General features: G+C 47.1%; 1 protein-coding gene across 1 annotated transcript; it reads left to right on the top strand.

The window, feature by feature from the left end:
• Positions 1–3,776: 3,776 nt before the first annotated feature.
• Positions 3,777–16,465, top strand: LOC132206202 (utrophin-like). The gene is made up of 3 exons (XM_059639447.1): positions 3,777–3,955; positions 11,919–12,186; positions 16,302–16,465. Exons 1-3 carry the CDS (start codon positions 3,883–3,885, stop codon positions 16,420–16,422), a joined length of 462 nt encoding a protein of 153 aa, XP_059495430.1. The 5' UTR covers positions 3,777–3,882; the 3' UTR covers positions 16,423–16,465.
• Positions 16,466–22,476: the final 6,011 nt, after the last annotated feature.

Here is a 22,476-nt window from a genome sequence, read left to right as displayed (position 1 = left end):
ACCTCCAGGCACTGCAATCCAGCCTGCCCCAGCTCAGAGCCTCCCTCTCCCGGACCTGCTAAGGACCCCTGCTGTTTTATCCGCCGCAGGATCCACAGACTGAACACCCAGTTTCACTCAGCTTTACTGGACACCAAAAATCGTAAGTACAACCAACTCACTGGCCCCTGCCTCCCACAAGAGGATTCCTGCGCCTCCCAAATCCCGAGTCTGTACCTGCCCCGCCGCCATTGACCATGAAGACACGGCCGGAGACCCCACCGATGACGTCACATCCGCCTCCGTCGGCCACACCACTTCGGGGACCACTGCAGCAGTCACCGCCTCCACTTCCAGTCACAACACCTCACACACCACCCCTCACCGCAGCTGCTGCCGCCCTCCCCGATCCTCCAACCGCCGACGGAACCCCGCCCACGGCCGACACCGACGGAACCCCTCCCACGGCCGACGACCTCATCGCTCCGCCCACAACCTCCACAGCCAGCAACCCCAGAGGAGACAGCCACACTGAGCCCTGCCGCATCTTCACCATCCCCCCAGACTTCCCACTAACTGAGGACGAATGGTCAGTCCTCAGTAAGGGGCTCCCTTTGTCCCCCTACAACCACACATCAACGAATACCAGTCACGATTGGACATAGAGCAGTTTTTCCGCCGCCTTCGCCTCCATGCCTACTTCTTCAACCGGGAACCTAACCCTCCCTCCACTGACCCCTTCACCCGCTTCCAACACAAGTCCTCCTCCTGGACACCACCTCCAGGCCTCCTACCCTCCCTCGACCTCTTCATGTCTAACTGCCGTCGAGACATTAACCGCCTCAACCTCTCCACCCCTCTCACCCACTCCAACCTCTCCCCTGCAGAACGGACAGCCCTCCGCTCCCTCCGCTCCAACCCCAACCTCACCATCAAACCCGCAGACAAGGGTGGCGCAGTGGTAGTATGGCGCACTGACCTCTACATCGCCGAGGCCAGATGCCAACTCTCCGACACCACCTCCTACCGCCCCCTCGATCATGACCCCACACCCAAGCACCAAACAATCATCTCCAACACCATTCATGACCTCATCACCTCAGGGGACATCCCACCCACAGCCTCCAACCTCATTGTTCCCCAACCCCGCACGGCCCGTTTCTATCTCCTTCCCAAAATCCACAAACCTGCCTGCCCTGGTCAACGCATCGTCTCAGCCTGCTCCTGCCCCACCGAACTCATCTCCACCTATCTGGATTCCATTTTCTCCCCTTTGGTCCAGGAACTCCCCAGCTACGTCCGTGACACCACCCATGCCCTCCACCTCCTCCAGGACTTCCAATTCCCTGACCCCCAACACCTCATTTTCACCATGGACCTCCAGTCCCCATACACCTGCATTCCGCATGCAGATGGCCTCAAGGCCCTCCGCTTCTTGCTGTCCCGCAGGCCCGACCAGTCCCCCTCCACCGACACCCTCATCCGCCTAGCCGAACTCGTCCTCACCCTCAACAACTTCTCTTTCAATTCCTCCCACTTCCTACAGACTAAGGGGGTGGCCACGGACAGCCACATGGGCCCCAGCTATGCCTGCCTCTTTGTAGGTTACGTGGAACAGTCCTCTTCCGCACCTACACAGGCCCCAAACCCCACCTCTTCCTCCGTTACTGTATCGGCACCGCCTCTTGCTCCCCAGAGGAGCTCGAACAGTTCATCCACTTCACCAACACCTTCCACCCCAACCTTCAGTTCACCTGGGACTTCTCCAGCACATCCTCACCTTCCTGGATCTCTCAGTCTCCATTTCAGGCAACCAGCTTGTAACTGATGTCCATTTCAAGCCCACCGACTCCCACAGCTACCTAGAATACACCTCCTCCCACCCACCCTCCTGCAAAATTTCCATCCCCTATTCCCAATTCCTCCGCCTCCGCCACATCTGCTCCCACGATGAGGCATTCCACTCCCGCACATCCCAGATGTCCAAGTTCTTCAAGGACTGCAACTTCCCCCCACAGTGGTCGAGAACGCCCTTGACCGCATCTCCCGCATTTCCCGCAACACATCCCTCACACCCCGGCCCCGCCACAACCGCCCAAAGAGGATCCCCCTCGTTCTCACACACCACCCCACCAACCTCCGGATACAACGCATCATCCTCCGACACTTCCGCCATCTACAATCCAACCCCACCACCCAAGACATTTTTCCATCCCCACCCCTGTCTGCTTTCCGGAGAGACCACTCTCTCCGTGACTCCCTTGTTCGCTCCACACTGCCCTCCAACCCCACCACACCCGGCACCTTCCCCTGCAACTGCAGGAAATGCTACACTTGCCCCCACACCTCCTCCCTCACCCCTATCCCAGGTCCCAAGATGACATTCCACATTAAGCAGAGGTTCACCTGCACATCTGCCAATGTGGTATACTGCATCCACTGTACCCGGTGTGGCTTCCTCTACATTGGGGAAACCAAGCGGAGGCTTGGGGACCGCTTTGCAGAACACCTCCACTCAGTTCGCAACAAACAACTGCACCTCCCAGTCGCAAACCATTTCCACTCCCCCTCCCATTCTTTAGATGACATGTCCATCATGGGCCTTCTGCAGTGCCACAATGATGCCACCCGAAGGTTGCAGGAACAGCAACTCATATTCCGCTTGGGAACCCTGCAGCCTAACGGTATCAATGTGGACTTCACCAGCTTCAAAATCTCCCCTTCCCCCACCGCATCCCTAAACCAGCCCAATTCGTCCCCTCCCCCCACTGCACCACACAACCAGCCCAGCTCTTCCCCTCCACCCATTGCATCCCAAAACCAGTCCAACCTGTCTCTGCCTCCCTAACCTGTTCTTCCTCTCACCCATCCCTTCCTCCCACCCCAAGCCGCACCCCCATCTACCTACTAACCTCATCCCACCTCCTTGACCTGTCCGTCTTCCCTGGACTGACCTATCCCCTCCCTACCTCCCCACCTAAACTCTCTCCACCTATCTTCTTTTCTCTCCATCTTGGGTCCGCCTCCCCCTATCTCCCTATTTATTCCAGAACCCTCACCCCATCCCCTTCTCTGATGAAGGGTCTAGGCCCGAAACGTCAGCTTTTGTGCTCCTGAGATGCTGCTTGGCCCTGCTGTGTTCATCCAGCCTCACATTTTATTATCTTGGATTCTCCAGCATCTGCAGTTCCCTTTATCTCTGATAACATTCTGGGGATCTGTGTTCAAATCCCAGCACAGCAGATGGTGGAATTTGAATCCAATATAAAAGAAAATCATGAATTAAGAATACAATGATGACCATGAATTCATTGCCAAATGTCAGAAAAATCCACCTGGTTCACTGATGTGCTTTAGGGAAGGAAAGTGCCACCCTTACATGGTCTGGCCTACATGTGACTGCAGACCCACAGCAATATGATTGACTTTGAACTGTCCCCTGGGCAATTAGGGATGGACAATAAACACTGCGTAGCTAGTGATGTCCTCCTCCCATTAACAAATAAATAAAATTGGATTCTACATCTTCCGATCCAAGATCGTTTCTTGCTCTCATACTAATTTCTTCGCTTACGGTCACTTTCCCTCCTGCCTGTCTTTTTGGAATGTCGTATAGCCCTGAGCACTTATCTCCAGTGTTGATCTCCTTGTAACCATGTCTTTGTAATAGCTATAAAATCATGCCCGTCAACCTAGAAATGTGCTATTAATTTGTTGATTTTGTTCTGAATACAATGAGCACGCAAGCAAAGAGCCATGAATTTAGCTTTATCACTTGATTTCACCTCTTGATACTATTTACAGCTGTTTTCTGTTTGTACATGCTGTCTTTTCCAGTACCATGCTGAGTATTGTTATCCCGATAGTTCTTTCGTATCAGTCCGTGTGTATCAGTCTGGGCGAATGTGCTCGTGTGGTCTCAGGAGTTGCGGAGGTCACGGCTCTGGGACAGCCGTTTCATCGCCCTATGCTGCAGGTAAGAAGAAAAGAAAATCTCGTGCTCTGAGCTCTGCAAACCTGGGCAATGTCAAAAGGGAAACAAGGTCAAAAGAATTTCAACAAGAATCTCAAAATTAACTGCTGAATTCATATCAACGTTACGGGGATCGCCCAACTTCGTGGCCACAACATCCCACTTTCTATTCTTCACAAACAATCCAAAGGCTGAAGTATCGTATCCCTCTTAACTTTTATCGTTTTTGAGCTAATTTCTTGTTTCTAACTTGTGCATATTTGTGGTGCCTTATGACTTGTTGCATTTAGCAATTGATAAACTCACTCTCTCACGAGTTCAGGAGAAGCTAGTTTTATAGAATCCCCAGTGTGGAAACAGGCCACTCAGTTCAACAAGTCCACAGCAACCCTCCAAAGAGCATCCCACCTAGACCCATCCCCATTCCCCTACTCTATCCCTGTCAGCCTGCATTTCCCACGGCTAATGTACCTAACCTACACATCCGTGGGCACTGTGGGTAATTCAGCATTGCCAATCCACCTAAGCTGCACATCTCTGGACTGTGGGAGGAAACCAGAGCACCCAGCAGAAACCCACACAGACAAGGGGAGAATGTGCAAACTCCACACAGACAGTCATCCGAGGCTGGAATGGAACTCGGGTCCCTGGTGCTGTGAGGTAGCATGACTAACTACTGAGTCACCGTGTCACCCTGAGTTATCTTGACTCCTTCTGAAACATAGGAAGGTATCCACAAGACCAAGATCCTTTTTAATCAGCTTAATTCGTACCAACTGAGGTGGATCTAGTTGGGTGTGTAAAGAAGGGGAGTCTTTCACGAGGGAACTTAACAATTTGGGAGACTCAGTCACCGAGGGAGCCTGACCCGAAGACTGGTCAAAACTATAATGATTCGATATGAATTAGTTAGAATGCAGCTGTTAACAGTAATCCTCCATCCCTATGTGGGAGCGAGATTTAACATTCAAAATCAAAACTGAAACTCTTGAACAAGGTAGTTCAAAACAGCCAGTTCTCTGATTGAGGTTGTGGACTTGCTCGCCGAGCTGGCTTCTTCTCATTCAGACGTTTCATCACCATGATCGGTGACATCATCAGAACAGCCTCCAATGAAACGATGTTATTCTACTCTGTCTGGAATTGACACTGTCCAGTCTGTTACCATGAGTACTGTCATTTCCGGTTTTGATCTGTATGGGTTTGTATGTGGGGGTCCAATTGTATCTGTTTGTTGGTTGCATTATGGGTGGAGAATCACGCCTCTCAGAGGACACTGCGACAAGGTAACCGTAGTAGCCCAAGCCAAGCATAGACACGCACAGGAATTCCGAGAGGCATGGTTCTGCACCCGTTCTCCAGCCTCACATTCTTGGTCTCTTCAGTCTGAATATGATCACTCAACCATATCCTTGATGACAAACAATAGAGTCTTACTTCCCAAAATCTACAAACAGGACTGTCCAGACAGATCCATTTGTTCTAATGATATCATCGTCTGCTGGAGGGATTCCGAAATGTCTGCATTCTTCCTCAACTGAGCATTCCTTGCATTCGTGGTTGACAGAGCTGTCAGCCATGTCCATTGTGCTGCAGGGTTCCCAAGCGGAATATGAGTTGCTGTTCCTGCAACTTTGGGGTGGCATCATTTGTGGCACTGCAGGAGGCCCATGTTCAGTTTGGTTATGACTTTTGAGGAATGGATGGTCCCTTTGAGATTGAAATTGGAGAAAGATTTCAGGATTTTTTCATGTTCTTGTCTTTCTGTTATGCCCGGAAAAAAGCAATGAAAGTGCCGTTAATTTTTTGCATGGCGAGCTGCTGAATACTAACCGGTCTCACACCATTACCATCACCTTGCCCTTGTGAAGACAGACATGGATAAGGTTCTCAAAGCTGATAGAAGATTGAAACCACTCGCATCCTGTGAGGATGGTAAGTTTCCTTTCTTTGAAAAAAATGCTTGCAGCTTAATGAGCATAATAAAGAGCACAGTGGCTCTGGTTAACACCGCTGTCTCAATTCCACCCTTTGGTGACTTTCTGTGTGGAGTTTGCACATTCTTCATGAGCCCGCGTGGGTTTTCTCCGGGTGTTCGAGTTTGCTCCCACAGTCAAAAGATGTGCAAGGTCAGTGGATTGGCCATGCTAAATTTCCCAAGGTGTTCAGTGATGTGTAGGTTAGGTGAGTTATAGGTGGATGGGTCCGGGTGGGATGCTGTGAGGGGCAGTGTGGACATGTTGGGCTGACGGACCTGTTTCCACACTGTAAGGGTTCTCTGATTCATGATTCTATGATTTTACTGAGCGCAAAGGTACAATATTGCCCTATTCATATTTGTCTCACCTCTTTACACATTGACAAGAAAGCTTTAATGTCAGTTTCTATGCATTTGCAACTTGTCTGCTGTCTCTGACAAGGCTGACTACATGTCCTTCTCTAATGCACATCTCCTGTCCACTAACACTGAGAGGTGACACTTGCTTTTCATTCAGTACAATCAATAAAACAATAGCCTCCATATTACGTCCAGCGGCTTCTCTTAACGCTCACACACTTTTCTTTTTTTCCTCCACGTATTGACCACTCATCATTTCTAATTCCTCATCTCTCTATTCTGTCCCTCATGCACAAACACAGTACACACACACAAAAAAAAGTCAGGAACACAGTCTCTCACGAACACACTCTGTCACATTCTCACTCATTCATACTCCATACTATCACACAGTCGTACACGGTCTTGCACACATTCTGTGGCACACTTGCATGCACTGTCGCAGGATCTTTTGCCAACGGTCTTAATCTCAAGTACACACACACTACCACAAATCTCTCCCTCACGCACTGAATTTTGCAAATTCGCTCTTATAGACACTCACTCCCTCATGCATGCTGTAACACTCCCTTCTTGTGCTAACTCTCTTTCACACTCTGAGCACAGTCACTGGCACACACATTCTGTCGTGCGCACGCTCACACTTTCATGCACTGTCTTTGCACTCTTGAACACAATCATACGCTCAGCTCTGTCTTGCACACAGTCAATTTGATTTGAGTCATCATTGTCAGATGTGCCCAGGTACAGTGAAAAGTTTTCTTCTGCATGCAGTATAGACAGATCATACCATGCAAGGCGCATGAGTGAAATGGAACAAAGTGACAGCTACAGAGAGCGAGATCAAAATTAGATTTAAACTTTGCAGTGTCCTATTCAGATGTCCAATAACAGCGGTGAAGAAGCTGTTCTTGAATCTTTTCACACATGTACACAAATTTTTTTACACCTTCCCTTCAGAAAAAGGGACAAGAGAGTGTAATTGTGGGGTGAGAAGGGCCTTTGATTATGTCAGTTTCTTTCCCGAGGCAGCGGGAAGTATAGGTGGAATCAACGAATGGAAGGCTGGTTTGCATGATGGACTATGCTGTGTTCATGACTCTGTAGTTTCTTGTGGTCTTAGGAAGAGCTGTTGCCAAACCATGCCGTGACATGCATCCAGATAGGATGCTTTCTCTGGTCCATCAATGAAAGTTGACCTTGTGGACACACCGAATTACCTTAGCCTGCTGGGGAAATAGAGACATTGGTGTGCTTTTTTGCCCATTGCGACAATCTGGGTGGACCAGGAGAGATCGACACTCTCAACTATCTCCACCTCAGCAACATCTCTCTCACTGTCTGATGCAGGCGCTCACACACTCACATTCTGTCACCTATTCTGTCTGTCTGTCTGTCTCTCCCTCTCTCCCTCATCACCCATCTCTCTCTCTCTCTCTCTCTCTCTCTCTCTCTCTCTCTCTCTCTCTCTCTCTCTCTCTCTCTCTCTCTCTCTCTCTGTGTCTCTCTCTGTCTCTCTCTGTCTCTGTCTCCCTCCCCCAACCTCTCTGGCTTTCTCTCCCCCTCTCTCTCTCTCTCTCTCACACACACACACACACACACACACACACACACACACACACACACACACACACACCAACTCATTGCTCAATATTCCATGGTATCTGAATTGTTGGAAGAATTAACTTACACTGAGCATGGATTTTCTCCCAACATAGTTATGACAAAGCAGAACCAATTCTGCCTGGAAGAAGAAAGGCAGGAGCATAATAATTAGGGATTGTTTTGCGAGAGGAACCGTGCTGTGACATGCATCCAGATAGGTTGCTTTCTGTGGTACATCAATGAAAGTTGCCCTTGTGGACACACGGAATTGCCTTAGCCTCCTGGGAAGTAGAGACAACGGTGTGCTTTTTTGCTCATTGCGATGATGTGGATGGACCAGTGAACTAATCTAAGCCCATCCCCCTACACAATCCCATTATCATCCATATGCTTATCCAAGGACTATTGAAATGCCCCTAATGTGGCTGAGCTGACTGCATTGGCAGGCAGGGGGTTCCACATCCTTACCACTCTCTGAGTAAAGAACCTGCCTCTGACATCTATCTCAAATCTATTACCCCTCACTGTTTAGCTGTGCCCCCTCATACAAGCTGATGTCATCATCCTCGGAAAAAGACCCTCACTGCCCACCCTATCTCATCCACTGATCATCTTGTATGTCTCTATTAAATCCCCTCTGAACCACCTTCTCTCCAATGAGTACAGACCCAAGTCCCTCAGCCTTTCTTCAGAAGACCTTCGCTCCGCACCAGGCAACATCTCCTCTGCACCTTTTCCAATGCTTCCACATCCTTCCTGTAATGGGGCTACCAGAACTGTACGCAATATTCCAACTGAGACCGCACCAGCTTTTTGGACAGTGCAGCATGACAACACGGCTCTGGATCTCAATTCCTCTGCCAATAAAACCTAAATCACCGTAAGCCTTCTTAACAGCACTATCAACCTGGATGGCAATTTTCAGGGATCGACATAGATGGACACCCTCTGCACAGCAACACTACCAAGAATCTTTCCATTGACCCAATATTCTGCCTTCCTATTATTCATCCCAAAGTGAATCACCTCACATTTATCCGCATTGAACTCCATCTGCCACCTTTCCAACCAATTCTGCAGTTCATCCAAGTCTACCTGTAACCTGCAACATTCTTCCACATTGTCCACCACTCCACCGACTTTAGTGTCATCTGTAAACTTACTAACCCATCTACCAATGCCTCCGTCCAAGTCATTTATAAAAATGACAAACAGCAGTTGTCCCAAAACAGATCCCTGAGACAAACCACTAGTAACCAGACTCCAGGCTGAATATTTTCTATCAACCACCACTGGTTGCCTCCTTAGCCAAAGCCAGTTTCTAACCCAACCTGCTAAATCTCCCTCAATCACATGTCTCCATGTTTTCTGCAATAGCCTACCATGTGGAACCTTATCGAAGGCTTTACTGAAGTCCATGTCCACCACGTCAACTGCCCGACCCTCATCCACGTGCTTGGTCACCTTCCAAAATTACTCAATGAGGCTTGTGAGACACGGCCTGCCCTTGACAAATCCATGTTGACTATCTCCCATCAAATTGGTGCTTGCTCGATGATTATAAATCCTATCTCTTATAATCCTTTCCAAAACTTTTCCTGCAACAGACGGAAGGCTCACTGGGTTTATAATTACCTGGGTCATCTCTACTGCCCTCTTTGAACAAGGGCACAACATTTGTAACCCTCCAGCCTTCTGGTACTAAACCTGTAGACAATGAGGATTCAAAGATCAAGGCCAAAGGCTCCGCCGCCTCCTCCATAGCCTCCCAGAGAATCTGAAAGTTTCGAAGGATGATGCGTTGTATCCGGAGGTTGGTTGGGTGGTACGTTAGGACGAGGGAGACTTTGTTTTAGTTGTTGTTGCGGGGTGGGGTGAGGGGATTTGTTGCAGGAAATGCTGGAGACACAGTCGAGGGCGTTATCAACCACAGAGCGGGGCAAGTTGTGGTCCTTGAAAAATGAGGACATCTGAGATATCCAGGAATAGAATACCTCATCCTGGGAGTGCAGATGCAGAGGCCAAGGAATGGGGAATAGGGGATGAATTGTTGCAGGAATATGGTGGGAGGACGTGTAGTCTTGGTAGCTGTGGGAATTGGTGGAGTTGAAATGGATATTTGTTTCTCAGTGGTTGGAAATAGAGTGGTCCAGGTAGGAGAGAGAGGTATCAGAGATTGTCCAGGTTAACTTCAAGTTCGGGAGGAAGGTGTTGGTGAAGCGGATGAACTGTTAGAGCCCCTTGTGGGAACACGAGGCGGTGCCGATACCGTCATCAATGTGACGGAGGAAGAGGTGGGGTTTCGGGCCAGTGTCGGTACGGAAGAGGGAGCGTTCTATGTAACCTCCAAAGAGGCAGGCATAGCTTGGGCCCATTTGGCTACCCTGGCCACCCGCTTTGTCTGTAGGAAGTGGGAGGAATTGAAAGAGAAACTGTTGAGGGTTGTTCAAGGACCGGAACTTGCCCCTCCTCAGTGGTCAAAAACGCCCTCGACCGTGTCACCCGCATTTCCCACACCTCATCCCTCACACCCGCACCCCATAATAACTACCAAAACAGTGTCCTCCTCGCCCTCACGTACCACCCCACCAACCACCGGATTCAATGCATCGTCCTCCAACCCTTCCGCTATCTGCAATCCGACCCCACCACCAGAGACATTTTTCCCACCACCCTTAGGTGACCCCCTTATCTGCTCCACACTCCCCTCTAGCACTCCCTGCACCCAGCACTGTTCCCTGCATATCCATAAATGTCATCACAACGTTTAAAATTCACTGGTCCCGATACCTCCCCCCTCACCCCCATCCCAGGCCCCAGGAAGAATTTCCACATCAAACAGATGTTTACCTGCACATCTGCTAATGTGGTCGACTGTATCCACTGTTGCCATTGTGGCCCCCTCTACATCGGGGAAACCAAACAGAGGTTTGGGGACCGCTTCACCTGTGCTCAGTTTGCACTAAAGAACTGCACCTCCCAGTCGCGAACTGTTTCGACTCTCCCTCCCAATCCTCAGATAGTATGTCCATCCTGGGCCTCCTGCAGTGCCACAATGATGCCACCTGAAGGTTGCAGGAGCAGCACCTCATATTGCGCTTGGGAACCCTGCACTCCGTGGTATCAATGTGGACTTGACAAGCTTCAAAATCACCCCTCCCCCTCCCGCATCCCAAAACCAGCCCACCGATCCCATCCTGCCACCTCAAACCCCAACCCCATCTCCTACCTCCTAACCTCTTCCCGCCCCAGAGACCTGTTCGTCCTCCCTGGACTGAGCTATCCCCTCCCTACCTCTCCTCCTACACTCACCTCGACTGGCTCCATCCCCACCTCTTTAACTTGTCTGTCTCCTCTCCACCTATCTCCTCCTCTATCCATCTTTGATCCACCTCCCCCTCTCTCGCTATTTATTTCAGAACTCTCTCCCCCTCCCCCTTTTCTGATGAAAGGTCTCGGCCCAACATGTCAGCTTTTGTGCTCCTAAGATGCTGCTTGGCCTGCTGTGTTCATCCAGCTGCACACTTTGTTATCTCTACATCTCTTAACAACCTCATTAAGTGAGTTCTAGAGAGAACTACGTAGGGTAGACTTAGGGTTTATCATTCTAACTTGCCAGTCCTGAAAGATGAAAGTTGGTTTGTGTTGGATGTTTGTCTCATAGCTACGAAAGTTACCCTGAAAGGATTTTTCAAATCTTTTGTTGAGAATTGTACCCATTTAGTCACTAATCCTTTTCCTTTTTTAAAGTTTCCTTGGTAGTGACAAATTTCAAATATCTGCGGAATTTTATTTGGCTTTGTATTGGTTCTCTGTGATTCTCTGTTAATGGCTCCGTGACCTGCTAGCGAATTACAGAATTTATCATTGATGTGCCTGTACCAAAATCTTTAGTCTTATACTATATATCCCAATTTCAGGAGAAAGTCCAGAGAGACCTTTTAAAGGAAAGGGGATTAGAAAGAAAATCTATCGATCAAAATCATGAATAGTTGATAAATTATTTGCATTTCATATTTCCAGAACCTACCCCGGATGAGAGAGCCCAGAGAATTGCCAAAGCTGTCCGCAAACAGTCAATAGAAGTGAAGGAAAATTGGGAACAACTGAAAACCCGTGCGAGCAACTGGCAGAAACAGGTGGAAAAGGCGTTGGAGAAACTTCAAGAACTGCAGAAAGCTCTGGATGATCTTGAGGCTGATGTGACACAGCTGAGGGGGTCCACACTGATTGGCAACCTGTGGGTGACCTGCTTATTGACTCATTGCAGGATCACATTGATAAAACCACAGTAAGTGCAATTATATTACACTTCACTTATGAACAGATGTAACCACAATGTTGTATCGAGACGATCAGTAATATGAGTACTTCAGTAATATTGATTGAATGGTTGTTAACTTAATTTGCAAATGAAAACTTAGTTGAGCATGCCTTCTGATGATATCACAACATGAATATCAGTATAATTGAGGATTCTATTAGTCAGTGACATCAGCTGAGTTATCTGCTTGTTGCCATGTTATCAGGATTAAAGGTAAAGTCTTAGCACGCCATTTGGCGACTCCTTAGAGAGAGACAACTGGTTATGATTTAACCTGAAGATCACCATGCCTCGGGCAAGTAGAGCACTTGAGGCGAAGACCCTTTGTGGTAAGCTCACTGGTGTGGCAATTGAGCCATCTCTTGCAGGGCATCAGTTTGCATCACAAACCAACCGTTCAGCCAACTGAATTTGAATAGAGTTTAGGATTGGAGAGCAATCCATGCAATTGTATTTTTTTTAATGAATGTTTCTCACTGGCAAACTTTTTAAAAGCCAGCTCAGCCATACAGGCGAGATCAGTTCCTGATCTCAGCTGAATTTTTTGACCTGGGGTGGGTCAGCGTTAGGAGTTCATTGATTGGAATGAATTCTCATTAAGTTAGCGAGAGGGATACTACACGTGAATAGATCAATGTTTTGAAAAGAGAATGAGGTATGAGCAAAAGTTTAATTGATGTGGAAGACCAGCCACAATCATCGTCGACGGTGGAGCAGGTTTGAGCGACCATGCGACATTATGCTGCTGCTATTTGACTTGTTCTGTGGAAAGGAAGGAAAATGGTCAAAGTGTCAAAAATGCTGAAGACCACATCATTCTACAACCTCAAAATTTGATTATGTTCTGCATATTATCACTCCTGGTACCCCTAAATCCTGGTCTATCATCTCAGCAGCTCGACTCTGCCCAAAAGCTGTTTACTTGTGACATTTTTGAAGGATCTTCCCAAGTCTGTAAATCATTTTTGTTTTTGTAGAATCAGAGTTGGCCAGTGTGGAAGGAGGTCGTTTGGCACATCATAGCTGTTTGAAATAACTCCCCAATTCGTCCCCCTCTGCTGTGCAATGACTTCAACCACTTATTATATATAATCTCTTTAATGGAGGAAAACTTTGAAGGCGTCTGAAAGGAGTATTAACGATCCCAGAATACAACTGAGCCTTATTAAGTTGTTAGTTCTGATGATCAAGAGCTTGATCAAAGAGGATTGTTTGAAAAAGTGCCTTAAAAGAGGAAATGTACAGAGGCTAAGAGGTGTAGGTAGTAAGCAAGTTTCGAGAAGATTTGTTGCTCGGGTTGAGGTTCTGGATGTGAGTTTGCTCGCTGAAGGTGTAGGAAGTCTCTTCTTGGGCTTGAAGCCGACACAATTAATTGTTTGGCAACTAGGAGTGGGCCGTTTAAAATCAAGAGTGGGCAAGAGGACAGAATTGGACGAGTGCAGATATCCTGAAGTATGGTTGGACTGGTGGAGATGACCAAAATAGCAATAGGCATAGCCAAGGAATGATTTGGAAACAAAAATGAGAATTCAATAAAATTACTGCTAATAGTATCAGTCCAGTAGAAAGTACAGAGAATAGGATTTGGTTCAAGATGAGACTCAGGCAGTGGAGTTTTAGACGACCTCAAGTTTTCAATGGGCAAATGTGGGACTCCAACAGGGAATGCGTTGGAATTGTCAGGTCCAGAAGTGAAGTAGTTCCAGATGAAGGTTTCACTGCTAATGAGCCAAGACAGGAGACAGGTCGGCAGGATAAAAAGATGCAAAGAGACAGCTTCAGGGATTGCATGAATGTGTTGTCGGACGTTCATCATGGGATAAACAAGATGCCAAGGTTGTGCTGAGACAAGCGTAATATTACATTGTTGCCAAGGCGGAGTAATGCAATCAGTCGGTAGTGAATAGAGATTGGCGTGGGGACCACAAACAGTGGTCTTCCCAGTTTTAAATTGTTATCTCTACATAGTTGCGCAACTTTATGTTCTGTTCAAAAGGCATTACTGACAAGAACGCAGAAGTTAGCCATTTGTTTACTTGTCAATATGTCTTGATTTTTCCACCATGTTCTCCAATTATTAACACAACATGTGCACTGTACTAAGTGAACCATTCAACCTGAAAAGGAAATGTCAAAATTGTGGAATAAAAAGTTAAATTTATTTCATTGAAAATTTAAATAAACTACATGAAGGTTTGACCAAGACTGCCAGGGATTAGATGGAACACCAGATGAATAAAACAAGCAGTAGTAAGGTGGTATCAGCTGGATGTTCCTGAAAAAAGAGAACGCAGCCAACCTTTCTTCCATCAGGGGGATTAATTGTGTGGTGTCAGACACAGTCGATGACATCATTCCTTCTGTCCTTACTGTCTGACTAGACTATGGTTGTAATATTTCCTTTTTTAAATGCTCAAGGTTAGACATACTTCACTTGACATTCTCATTTTATAAATTTCAAGAAGTTGACTTATTGTCAAGTCACCGTAGGATTGAAAACACATTGTATAACTGTTTGAAGTCAGAAGCCACATGACACCAGCTTGTAGTCCAACAGGTTCATTTGAAATCACACAAGCTTTTGGAGTGCAGCCCCTTCATCAGGTGCAGTTAGTGAGGTGACCACAGAGAGACACAACTTATAAGCAGAGAGATCAAAAGATCATAGAATTGGCGTGAGTGGAGTGTCAGATAATAACTCTATACAGGTGAACAAGAGTGTTAGAGGCAAGTAAAGCGTTTATAAAGTCAATGTCAGTGCTGTGTTGTCATGATAATCAGGCAGCGCAACAGGAATGTACAAAAGGTGACATCTCAGGTCAGACTCTGACTTGTAGTTTAGAGGCTTGTGTTCAGAATCTGTCTTAGAGTTTTAACCTTTATTTCAAAAGCAAGAATTTATAAGATACCACACTGACTGTCACTACAAGTTGTGTGTTTCTTCAACAAAATGTCTGCAAACAAACAAACATCCTGGATGAAGACTTATTATCTGACACTCCACTCACACCAGTTGTGTGATATTTTGATCTGTCTGCCTATCAATTGTGTGTCTGTGTGTTTTCCTCCCTGACTGCACCTGATGAAGGGACTGCACTCCCAAAGCTTGTGTGATTTCAAATAAACGTGTCAGATGAAAACCTGATGCCATGTGACTTCTGACTTTGTCCATCCTAGTCCAACACCAGCACCTCCACATGATAAGTGTTTGGAACCAAGTCAGTGCAACAGGTATATATCGAACATTTAACTTCAGAGGAATGCCGAGTGGTGAAAAGTTCATTAATAACAAAGGATTTCTTCATTATGCCATCTATCGTAACATGCTGCGTCTCACAGTCATAATGAAAGGATGCGCACTTGAATTTAGCAGGGCCAAGAACAGTTATGGACATTTTTAGCATGGGAGGAGGCCATTCAACCTATTTTATCTGTCCCAGCTCTCTCCCAGAGCAACAAAATTAATCCTTCTCTCGAACTCATTCCACATATTTCACAGAATTGAAATATATAGGTACATACTGAAGAGATTTTAACATCAAGTGAGCAGTTCTCGCACTTCACCTTGTCACTAAAAATTGAAAATATGACTTACAAAGAGTGGGTCTTTATTTTGTTCTGTTTTGATGATGAAGCAGATGCAAGTCAAAGTGCTGGAACTGGCCTCTTGAACTTACCAACTGTTCAACGTGTATAAAATGAATTCTGTGCGCATCGACTAAAAGCAGTTTTATGGAAGGAAAAGGTACCAAAGAAGATTTGGTGTATTGTACTTGATGCTAAAATACGCCAACCTGTGAAAACAGAACTCTACGACTGTGAGTGTTGAGTTCTGAGAGGGGGCTATCTTGTTTGAATTTACATTGCTAAGCCTAGGCCTATTTCCCCAACAGCAAAATTGGGAATCCAGCAAGAAATGGATATTTCTCGCATTTGTTGGCTGTAAGTGTCTGTTTAAAGTTTCCTTTTATACAGGTGCTTAACCTGCTTTTACAGTTCGAACATTGGTTGTGCCAATGAAAAATTTTTTGAATGGTTTCACCTCCAGTTTTCCTGTTTATACATATTTGGTATTTTTTCAGGGTAAGGACTATCTGCAAAATCCAAGATTGGGTTTTGAAAGACAGCAGCCTTTGTTTTGGAGAGATAATGGTAACTGCAGATGCTGGAGAATGCGAGATAACAACGTGTGGAACTGGATGAAGACAGCAGGCCAAGCAGCATCTTAGGAACACAAAAGCTGACGTTTCGGGCCAAGAACCTTCATCAGAAAAGGGGGAGGGGGAGCAGGTTCTGAAATAAATAGGGAGAGAGGGGGAGGCGGATGGAAGATGGATGGAGGAGAAGATAGGTGGAGAGGAGAATATGGGTGGGGAGGCAGGGAGGAGATAGGTCAGTCTGGGAAGGCCGGACAGGTCAAGGGAGCGGGATGAGGGGAAATAGGGGTGCGGCATGAGGTGGGAGGGGGTATGGGTGAGAGGAAGAATAGGTTAGGGAGGCGGGGACGAGCTGGGCTGGTTTTGGGATGCAGTGGGAGGACAGGAGATTTGGAAGCTTGTGAAATCCACATTGATACCATTGGGCTGCAGGGCTCCCAAGCAGAATATGATTTGCTGTTCCTGCAACCATCGGGTGGCATCATTATGGCACTGCAGGAGGCCCAGGATGGACATGTCCTCTCAGGAATGGGAGGGGGAGTTGAAATGGTTCGTGACTGGGAGGTGCAGTTGTTTATTGCAAACTGAGCGTAGGTGTTCTGCAAAGCGGTCCCCAAGCCTCTGCATCGTTTCCCCAATGTAGAGGAAGCCACAACGGGGACAGCGGATGTTTTGGATATTTCTTAAACATTGATTTTCATTCAGAGTTGGTTGGATTTTGCTGAAGCAATAGACTATCACGTAGACAATGTCAAAGATAACGTTTCGAGTCCTTTGACCCTTCCTCAGATCTCACTCTTCACTGATGCTGCCAGACCTGCTGAGCTTTTCCAGCAACTTCTGCTTTTGTTGCTGATTTACAGTGCCCACAGTTCTTTTGTTTTTTACAACGCAGACAAAGCTTGATCTCTGCAGGAAGCATGATGCTGCATTCTCCAACTTCCCTGCCTTTTTGTAATATAATATTGTCTTTTTAGGACAGAAGTGACTTTTTTTGTTTGTTTTAACTTCTGCACATACTTTCTTTGCAGGTTAAAAGTCTACACCTTTTCAGTTCTGTGCTGCACAATGAAGACTTGGAACAATTTTTTTTATAAAGTAGAAAATCAGTGTGGTTTGTTTTCCAAAATGTGATGTGTAAGTGCAACACTTAACAGTGTGTTCATCAAACTATTGTTTCCTTTGATCTTTGTGTTGCAGACATTTCTAGAATCATTTCATATATATTTTTCTTGATATATTTTAGCAGCTTTCCTGGAGCAAGTCTGTTTTTCTTCGGATGAGACGACTTTCAGACATACTCCCTTTATTATGAGATTTAATTGCGGTAAAATGAGGAGGATTTTTATTCACTGAGACACAGATGACTATATGTTTAAAGCATTGGAAAATGCATCCTGTTCGGACTGTCATGTTATCTGGTGTTTGTACCAGGCTTCCCGATTAACTGCAAGTGATTAAGGATGCTCATGGATGCCACATGTAATTACAAGAGGAAATGAACAGACAAGTAAGGATTTTATGCCACATTTATACATAGCATGGACTATGCAGCATGGATGCAGTGACTGAGTGAAATGGGATGCAGTGGCTGTGGGAAATGGGAAGCAGTGACTGAGGGAAAGGAGATGCAGTGACTGATGGTAATGGGATGCACTGACGGAGTGAAATGGGATGCAGTGACGGAGGGAAATAGAGATGCAGTGACGGAGGGAAATAGGGATGCAGTGACGGAGGGAAATAGGGATGCAGTGACGGAGGGAAATAGGGATGCAGTGACGGAGGGAAATAGGGATGCAGTGACGGAGGGAAATAGGGATGCAGTGACAGAGGGAAATAGGGATGCAGTGACGGAGGGAAATAGGGATGCAGTGACGGAGGGAAATAGGGATGCAGTGACGGAGGGAAATGGGGATGCAATGACTGAGGGAAATGGGGATGCAATGACTGAGGGAATAGGGATGCAGTGACCGAAGGGGTTTGTGATGCCGTGACTGAGACAAATGGGATGCACTGACAGAGGGAAATGGGATACAGTGCCTCCGTGAAATGCTCACAGTGAATTCCCCCCTCCATCCTGACCCTCTCACAGCGACTTGCCCCTCCAGTTCAGACCCGGTCACAGCGACTTGCCCCCTCCGTCCTGACCCGCTCACAGCGAATTCCCCCCTCCATCCTGACCCGCTCACAGTGACTAGCCCCTGCAGTCCTGACCCACTCACAGCGAATTACCCCTGCAGTCCTGACCCGCTCACAGCGACTTGCCCCCTCACTCCTGACCCGCGCTACTTTGAGGAAACCAAGCAGAGGCTTGGTGACCGCTTTGCAGAACACCTCCGCTCGGTTCGCAACAAACAACTGCAGCCTCACAGCACTGGGGACACAGGTTCAATTCCAGCCTCAGGCAACTGTCTGTGTGGAATTTGCACCTTGTCCCTGTGTCTGCGTGGGTTTCCTCCAGGTGCTCCGGTCTCCTCCCACAGTCCAAAGATGTGCACGCTAGGTGGATTGGCCATGCTAAATTGCCCATAGTGTTCAGGGGCGTGGGTCTGGGTGGGATGCTCCAAGGTTTGGTGTGCACTTGTTGGGCCAAAGCCCTTTTTCCACACTGTAGGGAATCTAAACAATCCTGTTCCCACACCTCCATGTTATAACCCTGCTGATCACTGCACACAGAGATGTTTGATAACAAAAGGATAACAATAATATTCAAACCCAGTGCTGGAGATGTATTTTAAATACACTGAGGCCAGTGTCGATCTCCAATTCAACTTTTATTTAGAAATGAACTGTCTTCAACTTTAGCACTGCCTCATTCAGAGATAGTTACCAGGGTGTCAGCATCTCTGACCCTCACACTTCTTATCTGTCAGACAGGGCTCCCTGATTTGGGCTGTTGATATGGACCAGTCAGGCAACTCATATTCTGTGAGGTTCAACTGGCCGGCCTGGTCACAAACCAGTGCGGTGTGTTCATCGAAAATCAAACCTGTACTAGAAAGATACCATTACATACCAGTGTAAAGGAAGGCATGAGGCCAAACTGGGGAGGGAAGAGAACTGCTTATTGGGGGTGGCCCAGAGAGTGGAAGAAAATCGAATGGGAAGAAGACCGTTTGAGACTGAGGGAGAGAGATGTAATTGCCTGAATCAGGAATTCCATTTGCGAAATGGATTTTTGTGTATACACCATGTTCAGTTTCCCTGATCTTAATCTGTACTCCTCTTTAAATAATTAGTATCTGAAATTTCTGTATCACTTCCATAAGTTCTGTCTCTAATGTTATGCTGTTGGAATTGGTTGAACTGCACAGATATCATTTATTTGCACAAATGTGTTCAGTGAAATGAGTTGCGTGCTATATATGTATTATTCTTCCTGATTCTATTATACGCATACAAATTAAAGTTAGTTCCACTTTTGAACAACAAACTGCTTTTAGATGTATGATGTATCTCATTTGCCTGCCACTTATTCTTGTTGATGAGTTGTGTTTCTGTTTTGTGAAGAAATATGAATGAGCTGGAGCACTCATGGCAATGCCCAATGTGGTGATCTTCCAACATTGCAGCTGGAAGGTGGGGCGGGGAGGGGGATGGGTTTCACAAGAACTATTGCAGAGGGAAATGGAGAGACAGGTGATGTATGTGGCAGCGCCGAGACAGTGAGAAGAATGAAATGCAGCCTGAAGGGGAATCTGGCTGTATTCTCAAAGGCACGGGCTGAATGGAAGAGGACAGAACGGATTCACTCAGAGGAAGAAAAGATCAGACTGGACTGATTATGAAACAGGCAATAATCATTGGCAAGTTACTGGAGACCCCACTGGGAAAGAGTGAGGGATTGGCCGTCCTGCTGCCACTGCTGCTGGTGATGTCCAGGCCAGTCATTCTGGCCAGAGACTTCGGCTGCATCATCGGCACGAATGAACAATATGGAGGGTATGACAGTGAACTGGACTCGACGTCCAGATTTCTGATGGAAACGGTTAAAGTTGCCAAGCTGCATAACATCTTCAGCACCCCTGCAGACTGAGCATAGAGTAGAAACGCCTGGTCATAACCCGATGGGTCTATACACCCATTGGATAGATTTCCTGTTTGCGCCCACACGTCCTCGATCATATCCATTGAAGTCAAGCCGGTGTTCTTCTCTGACTACTGCCTCCTGCTGGCTGACTGTCACTTACAGGGTGGCAAGGGAACATGGAAGCTGAATGTGAAACTGTTGACTCCAGAAAAATCATTAAGAAGCTCAAAAGAGAGCACACAGGTTGGAGAACGATGAAGACCCTTTTTGCACTTGGTGGGAGGCAGTCAAAGGGAACACCAAGAAGTTCTTTGTCCTGAAAAGTGTTCAGAAGGTGAGAGAGAGTTGGGCAAAACTGTTCAAACTCCAGAAACCCGTGCAGTACCTACTCTTACTACAGACAATCGGGTCAATGTCACGAAGGAGCCCCAGGAGGTGTCGAGGCAGCAAGCCCCACTCTCTGCCTTGGAGACCTCCAAGATAATCTTGCTGTTCAGGGTCTGCACTGTGGAGCAAGAGAGAGCAACAGTCAGAGACAGACAGCACTGAAACAGACTGTTTGGTCCAATTTGTTCATGCTGACTCGATATCCTAAATAAATGTAGTCCCATTTGCCAGCATTTGGCCCATATCCCTGTAAACTCTTCCTATTCATTTTCCCATTCAGATGGCTTTTAAATGTTGAAATTGTACCAGCTTCCAGTCCCCTCTCTTGCAGCTCATTTCATACATGCACCACCCTCTGCATGAAAATAATGTACCTTAAATCCCTTTCAGATCTTTCCCCTGTCACTTTAAACCTATGCCCTCCAGTTGTGGACTCTCCCACCCCAGGGAAAAGACAATGTCTATAAACCCTATCCATGCCTCTCATGCTGTTACTAATCTCTATCAGGTCATCCCTCAGCCTTTGATGCTCCAGGGAAAATAGTCCCAGTCTATTCAGCCTCGTCCTTTAGCTTTAACCCTCCAACCCAGTCACCATCCTTGTAAATGTTGTCTGAACCCTTTCCGGTTTCACAACATCCTTCCTACAGCAGGGAGACTGGAATTAGATACAGTATTCCAATGGAGGCCAAATCAGTGTCCTTTAAAGCTGCATGTGACCTCATGAGATGTATTCACATTCCTTCTTCTTGAAGATGCTAAAGGAGAGCTCTGTGCTCAGCAGCCTGAAGGATGAACATAGCTCGATAAGTTTGTCTCAATCTGACATCCTGAAGCTCAGCAAATCCTTTTAAGCCAGTCCGTATGACACTATGACCACAGCCAGCGCAATGACACCCAGTCATTCCTGTCCTCGATCCTGGGGGTCTTAGACAACACCAAGCAGGAGAGCCTGGACCGACCATTATCTCTGGATGAGCTGGCGAAGGCCTTCGAGTCCTTAGAAAAGAATAAAACTCGGGGAAGTGATGCCTTTCCAGCCGAGTTGTATTCAGCTCTTTGGGAGTTGATTGGCCAGGGCCTGCTGGAGCTGTACGACAGTACTATGAGCGAATCCATGAGGAATGGTATCATCACCCTGACCTGCAAGTGGAAGGGATTGAGGGAGGAAGTTAGAAATCAGCTACCAATATAATTGGCGAATGTAGCCTACAAAATCCTGTCTCAGTCATTTGTAACTGGGTCAGGTCTGCTCTGCGATTGGTGACTGACCCTGACCAAACCTGTGCTGCAGCGGACAGGACCATCTCTGAGAGCCTCGCGCTCCTAGGGATACGATCACCGGCAGGCAGAACAGAGGGGTGGATACCTGTCTCATCAGCCTGGACCAAGAGAAGGCCTTTGGCAGGATATTGCACACCAACATGTGGGATGTGTTTTATAAAATGGGCTTTGGGGAGAGAATCTGCAATTGGGCCCGACAGATCTACACCGACACCATTAGCGCAGTCTCAATCTGCGTTTGGGAATCACAGAGCTTACCCATCAGATCCAGGGTCTGGCAGGGCTGCCCACTCTATCGAGCCCTTTGCTGAGTCCATCAGTAAGGATGTGAGCCTGAGAAGTGTGATTATTCCAGGTAGAGCGGGCCTGCAGGTCAAAGCGTCCCTGTACGATAACGAT

This window comes from Stegostoma tigrinum, chromosome 34 (genome assembly GCF_030684315.1).
Source record: "Stegostoma tigrinum isolate sSteTig4 chromosome 34, sSteTig4.hap1, whole genome shotgun sequence".
NCBI lineage: Eukaryota > Metazoa > Chordata > Chondrichthyes > Orectolobiformes > Stegostomatidae > Stegostoma > Stegostoma tigrinum.
The sequence above is the reverse complement of the archived record's forward strand: the minus strand, read 5'-3'. Positions and strand labels throughout refer to the sequence as shown.